The 19,164-nt window shown below is 43.2% G+C and overlaps 1 protein-coding gene across 1 annotated transcript in view; it reads left to right on the top strand.

Annotated features, from left to right (window-relative positions):
* The window catches only part of HTT (huntingtin), a 778,980-nt gene that overhangs the window by 663,283 nt on the left and 96,533 nt on the right, over positions 1-19,164 (top strand). Inside the window, exon 61 of the mRNA XM_078772674.1 lies at positions 896-1,051. Within this exon, the coding sequence (XP_078628800.1) occupies positions 896-1,051 (156 nt within the window). The remainder of the gene's footprint in view (positions 1-895; positions 1,052-19,164) is intronic.

Here is a 19,164-nt window from a genome sequence, read left to right as displayed (position 1 = left end):
GTTCGATGGCGGCTCGTTGGGAAGGCCTCGTGCCCTCCCAACACCCCCTACCAACCAAGCCGGAGTGAGGACGCGCACTCCCTGTGCACGCCGCCGCCGTTGCTGTTGTTGTTGTTGTTGTTGTTGCTGAACCGTGAGGAAGAGCTGTGGGGACGTATTGGGAGGTCCAAAACTTCCTAACGGTGCCATACAATCACATTCTGGTGCAACGAAGGGTCAGAATTAATGGAAACGAGTCCTTAACTGACATAGACTAAGAATAACTAGCAAGATGTCCTATAGTTGTCTTACATGAGATGCGGTGAACCTGGGCACGACATTTAATGGGGGAAATAGGGGGAGGTCGGGTCTTCAGAGTGTTGTTTACAGAAAATGGGACTAGGGAATGGGGGATTGGGGATAGTTGGGAAGTATTGAGGAAATAGGGGAATATTTACAAGCGGATATGGATGGATGCAAATCCCATATCCGCAACAATATGTTTAAAATATTTTATTGCACTTTACAAGACAACAGTAATTCCACATTTGCTTGAGTACATGTAGCTTGGCCCTGCAGATTTAGTGAGCTGCAGCTCGTGTCCAAAAATGGCCATCACTATGCCTATCATCATCATCATCATCATCATCATCATCATCATGGCCATCACTATGCCATCATCACTATTAAATTACACAAATTTATATTTATTTATACTATGCCCGAGCAGGCCCAGGCCAACTCCACCCAATAAATTTGTAATAGACAATGCTAATAGTGCTGGCTTGATAATATAACAAGATTCAAGTGACGGTGACTGTTACCATGCCTAATAATAGAGCCGGCCGGCCTGTTCCAAGACAATTCTTCAGTTTGTTGTGTTCATTTGTGTTGTTGCGTGCATTATTGTCTTCAGCTCCTGATTGTGTCGGATCTGTTCTCGGAGCGGAACCAATACCAGACGATGTACATGGTACTCATGGAGCTCATCAAGGTCCATCCTCAAGAAGATGAGATCATGGCTCAGTACTCTGTGCCTGCCGTGTGCAAGGCAGCCGCTGTGCTGGGTATGGTAAGTCACAAGTCGAGGCATTTTGTTTGTGTGTACGAAGCAAAGTGGACGACATTTCTCCTGAGGAATCGATTGAATCTTTATACCATTCCGAAAACATTGGATGCATGGGTCATGATGATCAATACTTTGGTGATCGATTGTACCTTTGTGTCCTTCGGCAGTCGACGAATGGTCTACTTCACTTTCCTTATAGCTCTGTATCTTTCCCTCGATGGCAGTCGACGAAAAGGATTATGCGTGGGATGAGACGCGTCGTGAATAATTGCCTTGGCTCTTTTAACACACCCGTTTTCAAACAGACTATCTATCGAAGGCAGGTCCACTCCAATAATTACGGATGCCGTTCTATATCCCTGGTGTTGGCTTAGCGGTTAGGGTGCCGGCTTGGGATCCTAGGATCCTGGGTTCGAATCCCGGTCGATTGCTAAATTAACGCCAGGGGGGTTGACTCAGCCTGTCATCCTTCCGAGGTCGGCAAATTGAGTACCAGCTTGCTGGGATGAATGATCACGGTGTGTACCCCGATTTAGAATAGGTACACCGTATCCCTGCGCATCGTAAGAGGCGACTAAGGGTTGGCGTCAGGAAGGGCATCCGGCCATAAAAACATTGCCTCAAACAGGGAACCATGATTGTCATGGGGCCCGCAAGGCTAACCCCCACTCTAGCGGGGGAAAATGGCCTTAAAACGATCATTCATTTCTATCAACACAGCACAATTTTTCCTTTGCATATTCTGCGCTGCTACCAAACCAGACAGTGATTGAGAGTGTCAATACACTCTCGATCACTTCCCGATGAAATTTCACAAGAACGGTAGTGCTGACATGGAAACTTTTAACTCGCCTCGGAAAGTACAACTGCTGCTGGGCCTTCTTCACACAGTGATCAATATTCACCTCCCAGCCGAGGTCATCGGAAATTTGGACACCGAGGAATCTAAAGGAATTCTACAATTTCAACCTCAGCACCGTAAATTAAAAGGGGATTAATTTGTGACTTTGTGAATGAGTCCCACAACAGTTGCTTCATCCGCAAAATTTACAATCAGGCAATTTTCAAAAGATGACACACAATCATAGGAAACAAGACCGGAAGTCTCACAGCGGCATATCCGGGCTTGTTTGATACTTTAGTTGAAAAGGATAGCATGACCTGGGTGGAGATGCCAGTTAGCAAATAATGTAAGTATTAAATTATTTTGAAGTACTCTAAGTCTCGAATCTGTCTGTCACCAGGAAGTGAAGAGATTGCATTGAGACACTTTTATTCCATATGTTGGTCAGTTCGTCAACACTATCAAAGTGACCTCAGCACCATCCCGACACACACCACTGTGTGTGTTACAGAATGAGGTGTGGTACGGAGGCTAGAGTGCAAATCCTGCCACCAACCTCCTTGAGAGAGGACCCAGTGGGTTGGTACTCATTTTGCGAACACGGAAAGATGACAGGCTGAGTCAACCCCACCTGGTGTGAATTCAACAGCTGACCGGGATTCAAACTCAGGATCCTAGGACCCCAAGCCCTCCAGCATAACCGTTAAGCCAATTACAGGCTTAGGGTGGTTGGAGGCAATTCATGCAAACCCTCCCCCCCTCCACCACCCCTCCCCCCCACCCCCCGCACCCCCCGCACCCTGTCATACATAATCACCCTGTTGTCATAATTTCAGTTCCCCCAATCATCAAGTGTGATAATTTGCCACAACCAGGTAGTATATGACGTAATATATGAACGTTCCCGAAAGGGTGTTGAAAGAAACATAACTGGCAAAGCCAAATGGCATTACATTCTACCTTTCAGAAGCGTAATTGTCGGCTATAAAACTCACCCAATATGTAGTATAAATATGTGAGGGACATACTTACATGCATACGGAGAGACAAACTCTGTAAACACTGGAACCAAACATCAAACATCTACGCCAAAAAAATTGTTTGCTTAATCACGAATTTGCCAGTTCAAAAAGCCTCCTTGTGAGTTTGGAGAAGAGGAAGAAGCGCTAATGTATGGTTTATTCACACAGCAGTTTGAACGGAAATATTTATTTTTCTACTACAGTATAAACCATTTAGAAGGACACGGAACGAGTTTGGATGAGTGGATTAAACATACACATTTACATAGAGAGTTTACACCCCTCTCCCGGTCCCCCACACACCCGAATGAGGCCGCGGCCACATAGCCTATGTTATCCCCCAGACAAAGTTGTATTTGTATTTGTACCCCGAGTAAAGTATAAACGCGTTTATAGCTGGAGTACCCAGCGTTGCTCAAGCGAAAAAGAAACATTAACATATTTGAAATGAGGGCAAATATAATGGAAAAGTAATTACATCCAAATCAGAATCAATCACAAATATCAAATCATCATTTTACCTTTTCGTTGAATATATGCTGCTGAATGTGCCGTTCATCACGTTTCTGAGTTAAGTATGATGATGTTCAGGAAGAAGAAGAAGCTCCAGCACCAACTTTGATCGCTTCCGGTATTTTTTATTATTATTCGTGTTCAAATGCCTGGTAATTGTTTTGTATTTATTTATGCCAATGTGTACTTGTAAATAACTGTCATTGATCAAAAAGGCAAGTGGTATGTGGCAAGTGATGATGGTAAAGCATGTGGTGAGGTGGAAAGAACTGGGAAGTGGCCCTGTGCTGTGTGTAGGAAGGGTGTCGGAGTGAACTCAATTCAATGTGCAATGTGCGCTGAGTGGGTTCATCAAAAATGTAGTGGTTTGAGAGGGTCATTAACCAGTGTGGCAGCTACATTCAAGTGTAAGGTGTGCACAGAGGGAGCTGCAGATGGAGGAAATGTTGAGTTGGATCTTGGAGACGGCGTGAAGCTGGAAGGTGTGAAAACATTTTGTTACCTTGGAGACATGCTGAATGGAGAAGGTGGATCAAACTCGGCAACGGTTGCTCGAGTGAGATGTGCATGGAAGACGTTTCGGGAACTGAGTGGCGTGCTGACGAGGAGGGGAGTGTCGTTGAAGCTGAAGGGAAAGGTGTATGCTGCATGTGTGAGAAGTGTTATGATTTATGGGAGCGAGACATGGGTAATGAACGTAGAGCAGCAACGAAGGCTGGAAAGGGTGGAAATGCGAATGGTTCGGTGGATGTGTGGAGTATTGTTGAGAGAGAGGAAGACAAATGATGAATTGCGAAAGATGATGGGAATAGAGCCTGTGATTGATGCTGTGAAGAGAAACAGTTTGAGATGGTTTGGTCATGTGTTGAGGAAGGATGAAAGTGACTGGTTGAGAAGAGTGATGGAAATGAATGTAGAAGGAAGTAGAGGATGGGGAAGACCGATAAAGACTTGGCTAAAGATGGTCGAAGAAGAAATGTGGGCAAGGGGGTTAACAAGGAGAGATGCAGAAAATAGGGCAAAATGGAGAAGATTGTCATGGGGACCGCAAGGCTAACCCCCGCTCTTGCAGGGAAAATGGCCTTTTAAAATGCCTGTTGTTGTTGTTGTTTGATCAAAAAGGCTTAGGCACTATAGAGTGATTAAAAAAGAAAATTCAAAAGAACTAACTTTAAAAAAATATTATTATTATTATTTTATTTTATTTTTTTCCTTAAATCACTCCCAAGCACTCACTGATGAACCTCTGAAAGTTTGACGAAGATCCGTTCAGCCATCTCTGATTTTAAAAAAATGGCGACAAACACAGACTAACAGCTCTCTTGTATAGTACATTGAGTAATTTGGACATGTATTAAGCCATATTCGTGTTTGCACACTAATACAAGTGCAAAAATGGTTTCCTGCACCAACACAAGTGCGAAAAGTGGTTTTTCAACACTATCACAAGTGCAAAAAGTGTTTTTTCCACACTATTACAAGTGCAAAAGTGGTTTCCTGCACCAACACAAGTGCGCAAAGTGGTTTCATTCATTGTGCTTGTACAGTGGTTTGGTGTGTTCATTTTACATCGATTTGGTGAATTTTTCCCAATCCATGATAGTCTTGACTTTAATAATCAATGGATTCCTCAAATGTTATGTAAAAACCACTTGTGGACTCCAAGCAAATTAAATAATGTTCATGATACTATTACAATAGTATTGTAATAATTCGGTGAAAGGAAAACACAAGTTCTGATGAGATGGTCGTTTCAAGCTCGTTTCAAATGCAAATCCAGTGATGATACGTTTGAACACCATGTTAACAAATAGACTTACTCTAATTGAGGTTTGAAGGAGATTTTGTTTCTTTCCTCTGTATTTATTTCTCATCCTCATTCGCCATGCCAATATTGTATTATTTACGCAGCGGTAACCTGCAGCCAAATGTCAGTGCAGTCAATGTAAATCAAAATGCAACTTAAGGCTGAAGTGATGCTTGTTCCACTGTGACATCACTTGGCCACACGACTCATCAACACGTCGTCATTTGCTGGAATTGATTCGGATGCTTTGAAATCGCTATGGGGAGTAGACTTCAAGTGTGGTTCATGAAGTCTGTTATGATTCTCCAGTTACTATCTGAAAAGTCCTTTCGCATCAGTTTGGTGCCGTCAGTCCATCGTCACCTGGTGATTTCGGCCATGACACCTCTGATCTCTTCTACTCACTCTGACATATCCCAACACCTCCACTCTTGTGTTGTGTATGAGTATGTTTGTCTGCCTGTTAGTTACTTTTATCCCCAGTTCAATAACCCTCAGTCCACGCCAATCCTCCCTAACCTTTCAGTGCATTTTAAGCCAATATGAACACTGATAGGAAATACCGGTACTTTATCGACTTTAGTTAGCAACAAGTCTTTTTGAATGAATTTCCTATAAACGACTATTTTAATTATAAAACCAATACAAAACGCTTTAACTAATCAATTATTTTTAAATTAAGCCTCCTTCTACAGGTTAGGGGGAGGCTTATACCTGTTGTAGGGTTTGATTCTCCAATTAGTGCCCCAATTTTTCATGGTACCATAGAGTTCCTCACACCGTAGGAGTGCTAAAGCATTTTTACCTCCACCACCAAAGGTGGATGGGGGTTATGTTTTCACACCTGTCTGTCTGTCTGTTTGTGAAAAGGATATCTCAAAAAGTTGTTAACGGATTCAGACGAAATTTGGTGGACAGGTTTCGTATGTGACAAGGACGAAATTATTAAATTTTGTTGAAGATCCGAATCTGGATCTGGATATGAGAATTTTTTTTTTAAGTGATTCTCCACCATTGATATGATCGGGCCAAAAACTATATATAGCATGATATTTCACAAAATTGTGGACGACTAATGACAAAACTTGATGGATGAGTTGGTTAAATGGCAAGAATAAACTGCTTTGATTTTGGTTCACGTCCGGATCCAGATCCAGCCTATTAGTGGGATACAAAACTTAAACTGTTCAGTCTGGTGGAGGTATGCGCTCTACCGAGTGTCATTCGAGTTTCTCCCTTTTTTCTGCCAATTTCCAAGCTGTATCTCGGAGCTGGCTGGATATTTTGGAAAGTTTTATCTATCTATAATTCCACTAATCTCTGTGTGTATGTTTGTTTGTACGTTTGTTTGTTTGTTTGTATGTCTGTGACCGCTGTTTCTCGACAACTACCGGTCCGATATACTTGAAACTTGCCAGGTATATTGCTGGGGACCCGAGGATGTGCCTTTTCAAGGTTTCATATTAATCGGACAATTACTTACCGAGCTATGTCCAAAAAACGATTCAACCAATCAGAGAGCAGCGAGCTATCACGTGTGCCGAACGTGGCGAACACACTCTGCCTCGGATGGCACATTTGAGAGCGTATTCATTTATTTCCCGTCGGCAAACTATGTTGCCGTTAAACGATGTTTTAAAACTAATTAAAACTAATTTGCGATTCTTTCGCTTTCCTGCGATATGCGACCTTCCGGACAGTCAAATGAGGACGTCACTTCCGGACTTACGTAGCGGCGAGCGGGCGCCATTTGGAGGAGCTGGGAGGACTCAGTCGTGATAGAGTGAGCCTGAGTGAGTATATCAAGACAAGAACAAGATCTAGAAGGAGGTATGTGCGGTGCGATTCATATAATATATTGTTTAGTTATCGCCGATGAGGAATTTGGGGGCCCGATTAACTGCAGCGCCATCCGAGCTGCGGCGTCGGGACGATACATTCATTGTACGGTAACATCACGCACTTACGGGCACGTCCTATATATATAGTACGGGCATGCCCTAGTATCATTAATGTGAATAGAAAGTATGCGGAGTTGGCATAATTTTTTTGACCTTGACCTAATTTTAAGGTCATGACATAATTATCGACATTTTACCATGTTTCATCATAACTCAACCAAGGCTTGTCCAATCGGAACGAAATTACCCTTTCTAGATAGCCTAGAGCAAGTCGCATTTACACTTAATTTACATTATATACCCCTCTGGTTTAAAGATTAAGGTGAAATGGTGTGAAAAAAATAATGCATTTTTTGTCATCGCTCAATTTTGACAATGCGGAATCTCAAAGACCGCTTGGCCTTCCAAGATGTTCTTGCATCCCATTAGTGTACCTGCACTGAAGTTGTGCACTAATAGTGTTGTGTTGTGCATCATTTTCAACAAGTCGTTCACCTTTTTCATGTTGTGATCTAATTAACAGCAAACACCTTTTTCTCAAGTGGTTACAGCCTGCTGGCTGTGCTGGCTTTTTCTGGAGTGGCCAGTGACGTCTCCAGTTATATCACTGGCCATTATTAATTATTATATAAGAATTGCTCGAGTTGGTACTCAGTGGGTTGGTTTATTCACACAGAATGCCATGTTATTAGGGGCTGAATTTGGTCACAAATAAACAATCAGCAGAAGGTCTGCAAAGACTTGAGTACCACATGGATGCCTCCCAGTTTGGAGGTGATGTGTTGGTAAAAGTTATGCATATGACTTCAGCATCGTCATAGGGTCATTGTTTTTTTTTTGGGGTTGAATATATATTACTCTGTCAAACCTTTGTTTACGCGGTCGTGAAGTGTTTTTAATAACGTGGCTGTGAGGTGTTTTTAATTACGTGGTGGTGATGTGTTTTGAATTGTGTGGTGTTTACGTGGTGGTGAAGTGTTTTCAGTCAGATCGATCTTTTGACTGCCACTGGTAACATGTAGCCAGTGCTACCTGCCACATGGTTGGGTCGTCAGCGACTAAACTGACCATCCTTACTAGCTGCCAGTGGTGAGGGTGACTGTGACATTCTGCAGTGTTACGGATTCGGCCCTAATTATTGTTGGTATTATTATTATTTTTGGTTCTCAGTAAGGGTTATTGTGGTTAAAAGGTTTAAAAGCGCTCATGACAAAAATGATGCCGGAAATCGGATAGGGCACCGGAAGAGGTGGAGCGAAGAAGAAGGGGCGTGAGGAGATCGTGAAAAGACGTTTTTGTGGAAGCCGGACCGAGCGGTCGAGCGTACAGTGCGAGTGAACTTTGCGTCCTTGAAAGGAAGTTCGTGCGATAGGAGATATCGCCGGAGTGCTGTGGAGCCTGTGTAGTCGGGTATCCTCATTGAGTTTCCGGAGTATCCTTGCCTCAAAGCCCCGGTTCGAGTGAAAGACGTCCGCCATCTTGGCCACGCGCGCAACCTGCAGTGAACAGGTTTTGGTCGCGTCGGCCGGGCATTATTCCCCGGTGGGTTGCCGGGGACGGCTGTGCAAGAAAGTAGCTTTTGAGGACTATAAGGAGACTTGCTGATTGAACCGCAAACGTGTACGTCAGAGTGCGTCTTTGGGAGGTTTCCCATTCCGCTGCTATTGTGTGGAGTGTTGGACCACGTGACGTGTGGGTTGCTTCGATCGTCTACGCCTCAATTGATTGTGATCGGACGTTGATCCAACGATTGCTGGAGCGAGTCGACTTCGCCTTGGAGGGGTACAGAGACATTGGGGGAGTGCTGTGAGTTTGGGTTAAAGGAATAAATAAGGTTACCATCTTAAGATTTGATTGTAGGGTTGATTGCCCCCATTGTTGTATGGCTCTTTTTGTGTGATTTATAATACAGACTTGGCATTTAATATGGAATTATTTTTTTTTGACTTGGGTTTACTTTCTTAACTCAGTATATCAATCTGGTGAGTTTCTTTTATGCTTTGGTGATTTATTTGTTAAAAGAACCATGTCACTGATTGTCTGTCGCAGCAAGAAGTCAACAACAGGATTATATCACAGGTGGCGTGGCAAAATGTACAGACAGGTGCATTTGATGATTGGCTTCACAGTCGGGTATACAAGGGTTGTTGCGTTCTGTATTAGTGGAAAACAACTGCTGCACGTCTCCAAAAGTTATTGCCGCTTCCTCTGGAGATGGTCCGTCAACTCGACAATGCTGTTTGTCATGGAGTGGTGGCTTTACGAAATTACGGCATGAAACAGCGTGCTATTGCTCGGCAGTATGGCATCACTCAAGGTCAGGTGTCAAAGATCCTGAAACGAAATGCTCAGAGGGGTGTCCCTACTCCAATACCAAGGCCAGGACGTCCCTGCAGAACCACAAGGCGGGATGATCGCCAGCTGCACCGGTTAGTCTGCAATGGCCGTACCAAGTTAGCTAATCGGCTTAGGGCTGAGTTGCAGCAACTGACAAATGTGCCTGTATCCAGAAGGCTAGTCAACCAACGACTGGTTCAAGCAGGCTATCGTGCCAGGCGTCCCCTGAGAAAGCCACGCCTGACCAGACAACACCGCCAGCGCCGATTGCAGTGGGCCAGAGAGCACCGTCAATGGCAGCCAGGACACTGGAATCACGTGATCTTCAGTGACGAGTCTAGATTTCTGGTCTATCGTCAAGATTGCTGCGTCAGAGTGCGCAGACAAGTGCATAAAGCCTACAACAAAGATTGTATAGTGCCAAGAGTCCAAGCTGGAGGTGGTGGGGTGACCGTTTGGGCTGCTTTTCATGCAGGGGGCAAAACTGACCTGGTTGTTCTGAATGGAAACCTGAACCAGTTCAAGTACAGGGCCATTCTGGAAGAAACATTGCTTCCATTTGCTCGTGTAGCCTTTCGGGGAAACTTTGTCTTCCAAGATGACAATGCACGGCCTCATCGTGCTCGCATTATCCAACACTTTCTTGCTGACCGTGGTGTAGAGCATATGGAGTGGCCTGCCATTGCCCCGGATATGAATCCGATAAAGAACTTGTGGGCAGAATTAACGCGTCAAATCGACCACTTGGACCAGCAGCCGACATCTGTGCGTGAATTGCAGCAGGCTATTGTCACTGCATGGCAAGCGATTCCTGTTCAAACCTTGGCAAATCTCGTGAACAGCATGCCTCAACGTGTACGTGCTCTCCTGAATGCTCGTGGGGGTTACACGAAGTACTGAACTGTAATTTTACTGTCCGTAATCCCAGTCGTAATTTACCTTTTGTTTTTGTTAAAAAAAATTTTGGCTAATGTGCAAAATAAAGACATACTTCTGGAAAACGTACAGAAGTTTAACACAGTACTGTCCATGAATTGAGTTCGATATCAGTTTACATCACTTTCAAGGATCAATTTATTTGTTTCGAAATGTCAAATGTGGTTTTTGTTTCTTTTAACGGTCACATTAACAAAATCTAGAATAATTTCAACATAATTCCAATGAACTTTTGGTTCTAAGTCATCTTGAAATGTAAGTTCACCCCCACAAAAAAAATATTCCATATTAAATGCCAAGTCTGTATATATACACACACACACACACACACACACACACACACACACACACACACACACACGCACACACACACATACACACACACACACACCACACACATATATATACACACACACACACACACACACACACACACACACACACACACATGTACACGTCCCCCAAATATTCCTTTAGGATGCAGAAGATCTACCAGAAACCCTCTTCTGGTGAAACTGTCAAAATCAAGACTCCCTGCTCACCTTCACTTAATAAGGAGTAGAGTTTAGAAGATCGAGGATGACCTTAGACAACCATGTAGATGTACAGACAGACACAGGGTGAAGATCAGAATTTGTTCAGGGTGCTGGCTCTCTGACTTCACCATGGACACTGTGGTAACTTTAACATCCACCAACTAATGTCGGGAGACGAGACCCGAGTTTAACTTCCATCCAAGGGACAGCGCACACACATTGATGAATCACCTTACCTGTGAACACCGGGATGACAATTTATAGGTGGGTTGAGATTCAAAGTCAAGCTAGACGACATAGAGACGAGTGTGCCTACTTCTAGGGCCTAGGCCATCCTGCCAGCCCCAGGGTGAAGAGACTCCACAAATTATAAAACACAGGATCGATAATTCAAAATTGAAAACATACAAATGTCTAACTTGGTCAGAATTCAATTCCAGATAAGAAAAACATCAACTTACGGTTAAATCAGACAATTTTGTTTGTACATGCCTAACGCTAAGGTCGGTTGGGCTTGCACGTTGAACCTGTGGGCCTCGTAACACACAAAAATACGGGCAGCACTGGCATACACACTCAGAAATGCGTATGAATAACTTTGACTTCATCCCTGTTCAAGGTACAAAGTCAATCCATGGTTAAATTGGATGTATGAATGTTATGGTTACTTTAGACAACTTTGTCAAACTGTCCTTGTTGCCGTTCAGGGACTTTTCCTGACTCGCTGACACAAAGATTGATAATGATACCCTCTCTCATCCCTCTGGGAATGGATGAGGCCAAAAATGGTGTGTTTATATTCCTTGCAGTATAACTTGAGAAAGAAACGAGTTTTCTCGTTATCCTTCCCATACCAGGTTCAAATTTCATAGTTCATGGGTTTGTTATGTGTCTGATGGCCTTGGAATGCTTCTAAAAGTACACCGGTCTTCCCGAGTCTTTGTCTTCCTCCCTTTGAGTTATGTACAAGCTCCAGCCTGAGCTTCAGATTGAAAAATATGAAATTAAGTAATTACCAATACTAGCAACGGTACCCGCCCTACGGGTGGGCCTTCAATTGGGAGGCCCAAATGAAAAGGCAAAATATCAGGTTAATATTATTCCATCGTGTTTGGAAAAACTGGAAAATTTGGAAAACAAAATAGCCTATTTAATTTTACTCCAGGGGGTCCCAGGAATACCCACCCCAAATTTCGTTGCGATCGGTTCAGCCGTTTTTTGCGGTACCTGGGAACAGACGAACATTTGGTGAATTGTAGTAAGATTAGCTTTTGATCAGCCTTATTTATTTCGATAAATGCAGAGAATTATTCTCATCATCACTTCCATTCGACTCTGTGATGTAACCTGTTCTCAGATCAGCACATGCGGTACATCCAACATCACAGTGAAAATTGGTTCCAAGTTTGAGTTTTGTTCTCTCACAACTTTACTCGTTAGAAAGAGGTCACTGGTCGGTGACCTATCGGAGAACCATATTTGCTTTCCCAGTCAATGGTGCAGGACCTGAGGTTTCACAGCACAACAAACAGTTTATAAGTTAGGCTACCCACCTCCCCGTGGTGTCGCGTTGCCCCGGTGACTGTGCTGTTGCTCCGCGGTGGGACCCGCCGAGGTTCTAGCTCGCAGGCAGCTTGGGGAGCTCGGGTCATTCCTGTGAAAGCACATCCGGAGCCAGCTGGGAATAACCGGAATCAAAATGGCAAAAATGTCAATCGCAGATAATGCACCATTGTGTTGCATTTCACATCGGCCTGCGTTTACTTGTACATGATGAACTTTTCAAATTGTCCATCAAATTTTCTATTCGGCAGAAGAACCATTTTTCTTTATTCAAACATAGGTAATTTCCCAGCATGGTAATCATCGTGCCCATGGGGCCCTTGGGATGAGTTTCAGAAGGAGGAGAGAATTGGACTGGGAGATGCAATGTTTGAGGGCGGTGGAGTTCTGAAGGTGTCCGGGAATAAGGGAAGAGGCTGCAGGTGAATGCATTTGCCACGAGAGATCTTTCTTCCCAACCGAATGAGTGCAGCTGGGAGCAAGATTTTTCCGGCTTATTATCGGAATGTCATGGTCAGTTGGTTCAACATCTCCCCCGATGTCTTCAAGTCGAGAAGAAAGAGAAAAGTAGTTGATCCGGTCAATTTGCAACAGGGCAAGCCAGCCAAGACGAGTTTACATGAGACATCCATCTCTGCAATCAAGTTGTACTTAAATTACATCTTTCTTTCTTTTCTTTTTTTAACTTTGGCTACTCTTTAATATAACTCTTTGATCTGTCGGATGTTTGGAAAACAATATTGGTTCACGAGTTATCAAACAGAGTGACCACTATATTCGTCATGGGTGTCTGTCTGTCTCTCTGTCTGTCTGTCTGTCCGCAGCATAACTACCCGATGATATCATCCGATCTTGATGAAACTTGGGTGGGAGGTTGATATCATGATCTAGTTGTGTCCTGCCTCGAGTGGGCGTATTGCGCCCATTGTGGGCGGAGCCACGCCCAAAAAAGATCTTTTTAGGGGGTAATCGAGTTCAAGCTACATCTTTTCCGAGGGAGTTGGTGGAATCTGACAGGGGTTTCGGTATTTGGTTAGGCCAATGTCATGTGTCTAGCCCCACGGAGCTCGATTTTTCATTTTCGCCCCAAGGTCAAGGTCACAAGGTCACAAAATTTAGAAAAGTCTATTTTTGATGGTTTTATTACATTGTTCGCTTCCTGATAGGGTGAAATGTCGTACATGTTTTTATATTATCACATACATCATGAAATACATGTTTTCCATCAAATTTCAGAATCTTTGACCTTTGAAGGTCACAAAGGTCAAATTTTCAAAGTTGTCGGAATCGAACTCAATTTTCGGTATTGTGTAGGTAACTAACCTCATCACTGATTATACATTATTTTATATCTAATTTCAAGGTCAGTAACCTTCGTTTTGACATTTCAAGGTCACAAAGGTCAAATTTTCAAAGTTGTCGCAATCAAACCAAATTTTCGGTATTGTGTAGCTTAACTAGTCTCATAACTGATTATACATTCCTATTTATATATTTTCAATGTCGGTTTTGACCTATGTCATTGAATACCGCTCGCTCGTGAACCATCGTCATCTCCTGACTTGTTGATTATTTAATAACCTAATGCTCGCCATTGCCAGGTCTTCCTGTCTTCATGCTCCTAAAGCATATATTTATGAAGAAGCATCATCTAAATAATTCATTTTCACTATTTCCTTAATATGTCCACTCCCAGCAACGCCAGCACCACGCTGTCATGTGGTCACAAAAGCCGATCCATTTATATGTTAAATTGGGATCCAAGATGACAGAAGAAGGTGAGCAAGGTTGTACAGCTGCGGATCTACATATGATCACTGGAGTTGCATTATGTATGGCGTCTAAGTCGAGAATCTAAAAACGGGATGTCCCTGCTTCAGACTCTTTGGGAAAATGAATACTTGAAGGTAGCTCATTATTGCACTGTCGGCCAAAATATTATTACAATTATTATACGGTACATCTTATTACACTTATTATACAGAAGCACTGGTGCTCCTGCCTCCCACCTTGCTCGCCTTCACGCTGTTGAAACCAAAGCTTTTAGAATCATTGGAATTTCTCGCGATTAAGCTACCTCCGAGGGCCTTTCACTCGCTCACCGCAGGCAGGTTGGTGGTCTTTCTGTCTTCTACAGACACCTCTCCGGCCTTGCTCTCCCTGCTCTGTCTGTGCTGTGTTCCCCAAATATTCCTTCGGGACGCACAAGATCTGCCAGCAACCCTCTTATGGTTAAACTGCCAAAATCAAGACTCTCTGCTCACCTTCACTCTTTCATTCCTCTTTTCTCCTGCCTCTGTAACAAACTCCCTCACTCTCTTCAATCCCACGCCTCCCTCCAGATCTTTAAAACAGCTGTTCAACACCATCTCCTATCTTCCGCCATCCAAAACCTTGATCTTTTCTACCTGCATTAAAACACGACAAATCAAACTCTTTCAATTTTCAACTTCTTTCCTGAAATTCGTAGTAGTGTTCATTTGCTTTATGCCGTGCACCCCCCCCCCCCCTCCAAACCCCCCAGCCTCTCCCAACCCTCTCCCTTCCACAGATCGACGGACGTCCCTGTTCTCCACTCTTTTTGTGCTTGTGTGCTTTCCCCTCTCTCTCCCCGTCTTGTCTACCACTCCTTTTATTGTATGTTTTATGTCTGTGCATGTTTTCATGTTAAATGTTTTGCCTCCTACACGAGCCTTGACTCTGTATACATATATATATATATATATATATATATATATATATATATATATATATATATATATATATATATATATATATATATATATATCCTAGCTTGGCTCGGCTCGCTACGCTCGCCTCACCACGCGTCGTTACAGAGGAACGGGCTTGTTTTAACTGAGGATAATGACTACCTGAGTTGCTATGTTGTCATGATTTACACCAATCATAATACAAACAATTTTTTTGCACAAATGTATTTGCAGTGTTTGTGATTTTTATAAGAATTTAAGGTTGAAAAAATATAAAAAATAAATAACCGGCCAGCACATATATACGGGAAGGGTAGGTGCAGACTGGAAGTTTGGGACGATAACACCTCACCACCACGTAATTCAAAACACCTCACCACCACGTAATTCAAAGCATCTCACCATCACATAATTAAAAACACCTCACCACCACGTAATTAAAAACACCTCACTACCACGAAATTGAAAACACCTCACCACCATGCAATTAAAAACACCTCACCACCACAAAATTCAAAATACCTCACCACCATGAAATTAAAATCAACTCATCACGTAATTAAAGACACCTCACCACCACGTAATTAAAAACACCTCACCACCACGAAATTTAAAACTCCTCACCACCACATAATTCAAAACACCTCACCAGCACGTAATTAAAAAGACCTCACCACCACATAATTCAAAACACTTTACCACTACGTAATTCAAAACACCTCACCACCACGTAATTCAAAAAAAACCTCACCACCACGTAATTAAAAACACCTCAGCACCACGTAATTCAAAACACCTCACCACCACATAATTCAAAACACCTCTCCACCACGTAATTAAAAACACCTCACCACCTGATAATGCATATCAGAGCAAAAACCAAGCCATGAGGTCGAAGGAACTGCCTGCAGAGCTCAGAGACAGGATTGTGTCGAGGCACAGATCTGGGGAAGCCTACAAAAAATGTCTGCTGCATTGAAGGTTCCCAAGAACACAGTGGCCTCCATGATTCTTAAATGGAAGAAGTTTGGAACAACCAGGACTCTTCCAAGAGCTGGCCGCCCGGCCAAATTGAGCAATCGGCGGAGAAGGGCCCTTGGTAAGAGAGGTGACCAAGAACCCGATGGTCACTCTGGCTGAGTTCCAGAGATCCTGTGTGGAGATGGGAGAAACTTCCAGAAGGACAACCATCACTGCAACACTCCATCGATCTGGGCTTTATGGCAGAGTGGCCAGACGGAAGCCTCTCCTCAGTGAAAGACACATGAAAGCCCGCTTGGAGTTTGCAAAAAAGCACCTAAAGAACTCTCAGACTGTGAGAAACAAGATTCTGTGGTCTGATGAAACCAAGATTGAACTGTTTGGCTTTTGTGAAATCGTACCAAACTTCTTGTGCAACAAGAGGTGCTGAGATTGAGAGAGTTAAGAGTGGAGAAGGAGACCGATGGGGGAGAGGTGTTGTTTGTCAAAGAGGGCCAAGTGGTAAGAGGTGGAAAGAGGAGGAGGTGGAAAGCAAGAGGGCTTTCTTTCAGATGTTTGTGATTGGCAGGTGGTGGCAGACCTTAAGCCACAATTAGTGTTCCCAGAGGAGATATGTGTGACAAGGTTACGGCCTGACATTGTCATCTAGTCAGTTGCAACAAGACAGGTCATCTTTGGGGAATTGTCTGTACCTTGGGAAGATAACATGGAGGAGGTGCACGAGAGGGAGAGAGGAAAGTACAGTGAGCTGGAGGCAGAGTGTCGGGAGAAGGGTTGGCGAGTTTCTTGTCAGCCATTTGAGGTGGGGTGTAGAGGGTATATTGGCAATTCTTTTTCTGCATTTCTTGCTCGGCTTAGAGTGTGTGGGACAGAAAGAAGGAGGATGTGTGACAGAGTGGCCCAAGTCACCTTGAAAGGCTTACTTTGGATATAGAGGAAGTTTATGGAGGTACGTCGAACGGTGTAGATTGAGGTTGTTGGTGGTGGTTCATTTCAGCCTAAAGGGGTAGTAACTGAGCGTGGAAGAGAGATGGAGCCAAAGTAGAGCTTCTTGTTGAAGCACATCATCTCTATGTTTACAGTAAACAAAACAAAGCCTTCAAAGAAAAGAACACCTTCCCTACAGTCAAACATGGAGAAGGTTCAGTGATTTTTTTGGGGTTGCTGTGCTGCCTCTGGCATTGGGTGCCTTGAATGTGTGCATGGCATCATGAAATCTGGAGATTACCAAGGTATTTTGGAGCGCAATGTTCAACCCAGTGTCAGAAAGCTGGGTTTCTGTCAAAGGGCATGTGTCTTGCAGCAGGACAATGACCCCAAACACACTTCAAAAAGTACATAGGGATGCTTCAAGACAAAACGCTTTACTGTTCTGAAGTGGCCAGCAATGCGTCCAGATCTAAATCCCAGTGAACACCTATGGGGAGATCTGAAAACAGCAGTTGGGAGAAGGAAGGCACCCTTCAAATCTGGGAGAACTGGAGCAGTTTTCACAAGAAGAGTGGGTCAAGCTGCCAGTAGAGAGGTGTAGGAAGCTCATTCATGGCTATAGGAAGTGCTTGACTGCAGTTATTTTTGTCCAAAGGCCGTGCTACCAAATATTAAGTCTCGGGTGTCAATAATTTTGTCAATGCCATTTCTTTTTATTTTATGATTTAAAAGGGTCTATTAACTTCTGAATCAAAAACAAAGGTTCTGCTATATTAACAGTGAAATAAAGAATTGTGGAGACCAAATACTTTTGTCAATTTCAATTTATTTTTGGAGAAAATTGTGTTATTTGAAAAAAGTTCAAGAGTGCCAATATTTTTGGCCACGAATATACCTCCGTCACCAAAGATGGATGGAGGTTATGTTTTCACCCTTGTCTGTCTGTCTGTCTGTTTGTAAGTTTGTAAACAAAATATCTCAAAAAGTTGTGACGGTTTTGCACGAAATTTGTCAGTGATGTAGCATGTGTGACAAGGAATAATGGATTCGATTTTGGTGAAGATCCGGATCCGGCTAGTATAATTTTTCAAGTGATTCTTCACCATTGAGTGATATGGCCCACCAGGCGGAGGTTTGCTCTGGCCTGAGTGCTGTTCTAGTTTGATACCGAGTCAATCCTGTTGGAACGTTTTTCCATCTTTCAACTTTGCTTTAGGTGGGAAGTGTGGGGACTTCCAATGGTGCTCCATGGATTTCACTGTAGTTCGTAATTGCGATTGAAAAGTTAGATTGTTTATAAAGCGATAACATTTTAAGGATGCTTATAAAACAGCCAACAGTTTCCTGCATCCACCTGTCGTTCTGCATTCTGTTACTTCACTCTTTTACGAGTGTAAAATTTTTACACGAAAGAGAAATTCATCAAATATGAACGATATTGTTTGGAGAATTACCGGATGCAAACAACTTAACCAACATGTTGTGTTCATCTGCAAATTCAAACGGACAAGCCTCGTCATCATTTCGTTTGTTGTGCAATGCGGATCAGGTTGGCGTAAACATCTGCTGAATGAACCGTGTCTGTCTCGTTTCAACATATGCTGAATGGTCGTCCTGGAAATTCCCCATTTGCTGTTTTCACGAGATTTGTCAAAACTTCGATTCATTGCATATTTTGCTTGTTTCAACCTGTTCTGTTGTGCATGCTAATTGTTGCTGGGGCCTCTTGCATTGCAAGTATCGTATCTTTCTTTTCTAATTATCGGTGAAGTTGAAGAATCGTGTTTTTGCATCGTGACCGCATTTCCCCAAATAAAGTTGTTGCCAGTTGTACTTTTCATTTCGGTGAATTTTAACAAAATCTAACTCTCTCCTTTCTGTATGAGTGGCAATGTCAAACACCGAAGAGTTTTGTCTTGTACGATGCGTTGTGCGATTCTTCCCGACGCCAAAGAAAACGTCGTTATTTTTTTGACCACCCTGTACCTATATGGCGAATTTGACCACCCTGTACCTATATGGTGAATGTTTTTTT

This window comes from Myxine glutinosa, chromosome 2, assembly GCF_964187855.1.
Source record: "Myxine glutinosa chromosome 2, kmMyxGlut1.1, whole genome shotgun sequence".
Lineage (NCBI taxonomy): Eukaryota > Metazoa > Chordata > Myxini > Myxiniformes > Myxinidae > Myxine > Myxine glutinosa.
Note: the sequence above shows the minus strand (reverse complement) of the source record. Positions and strands in the feature narration are given on the sequence as shown.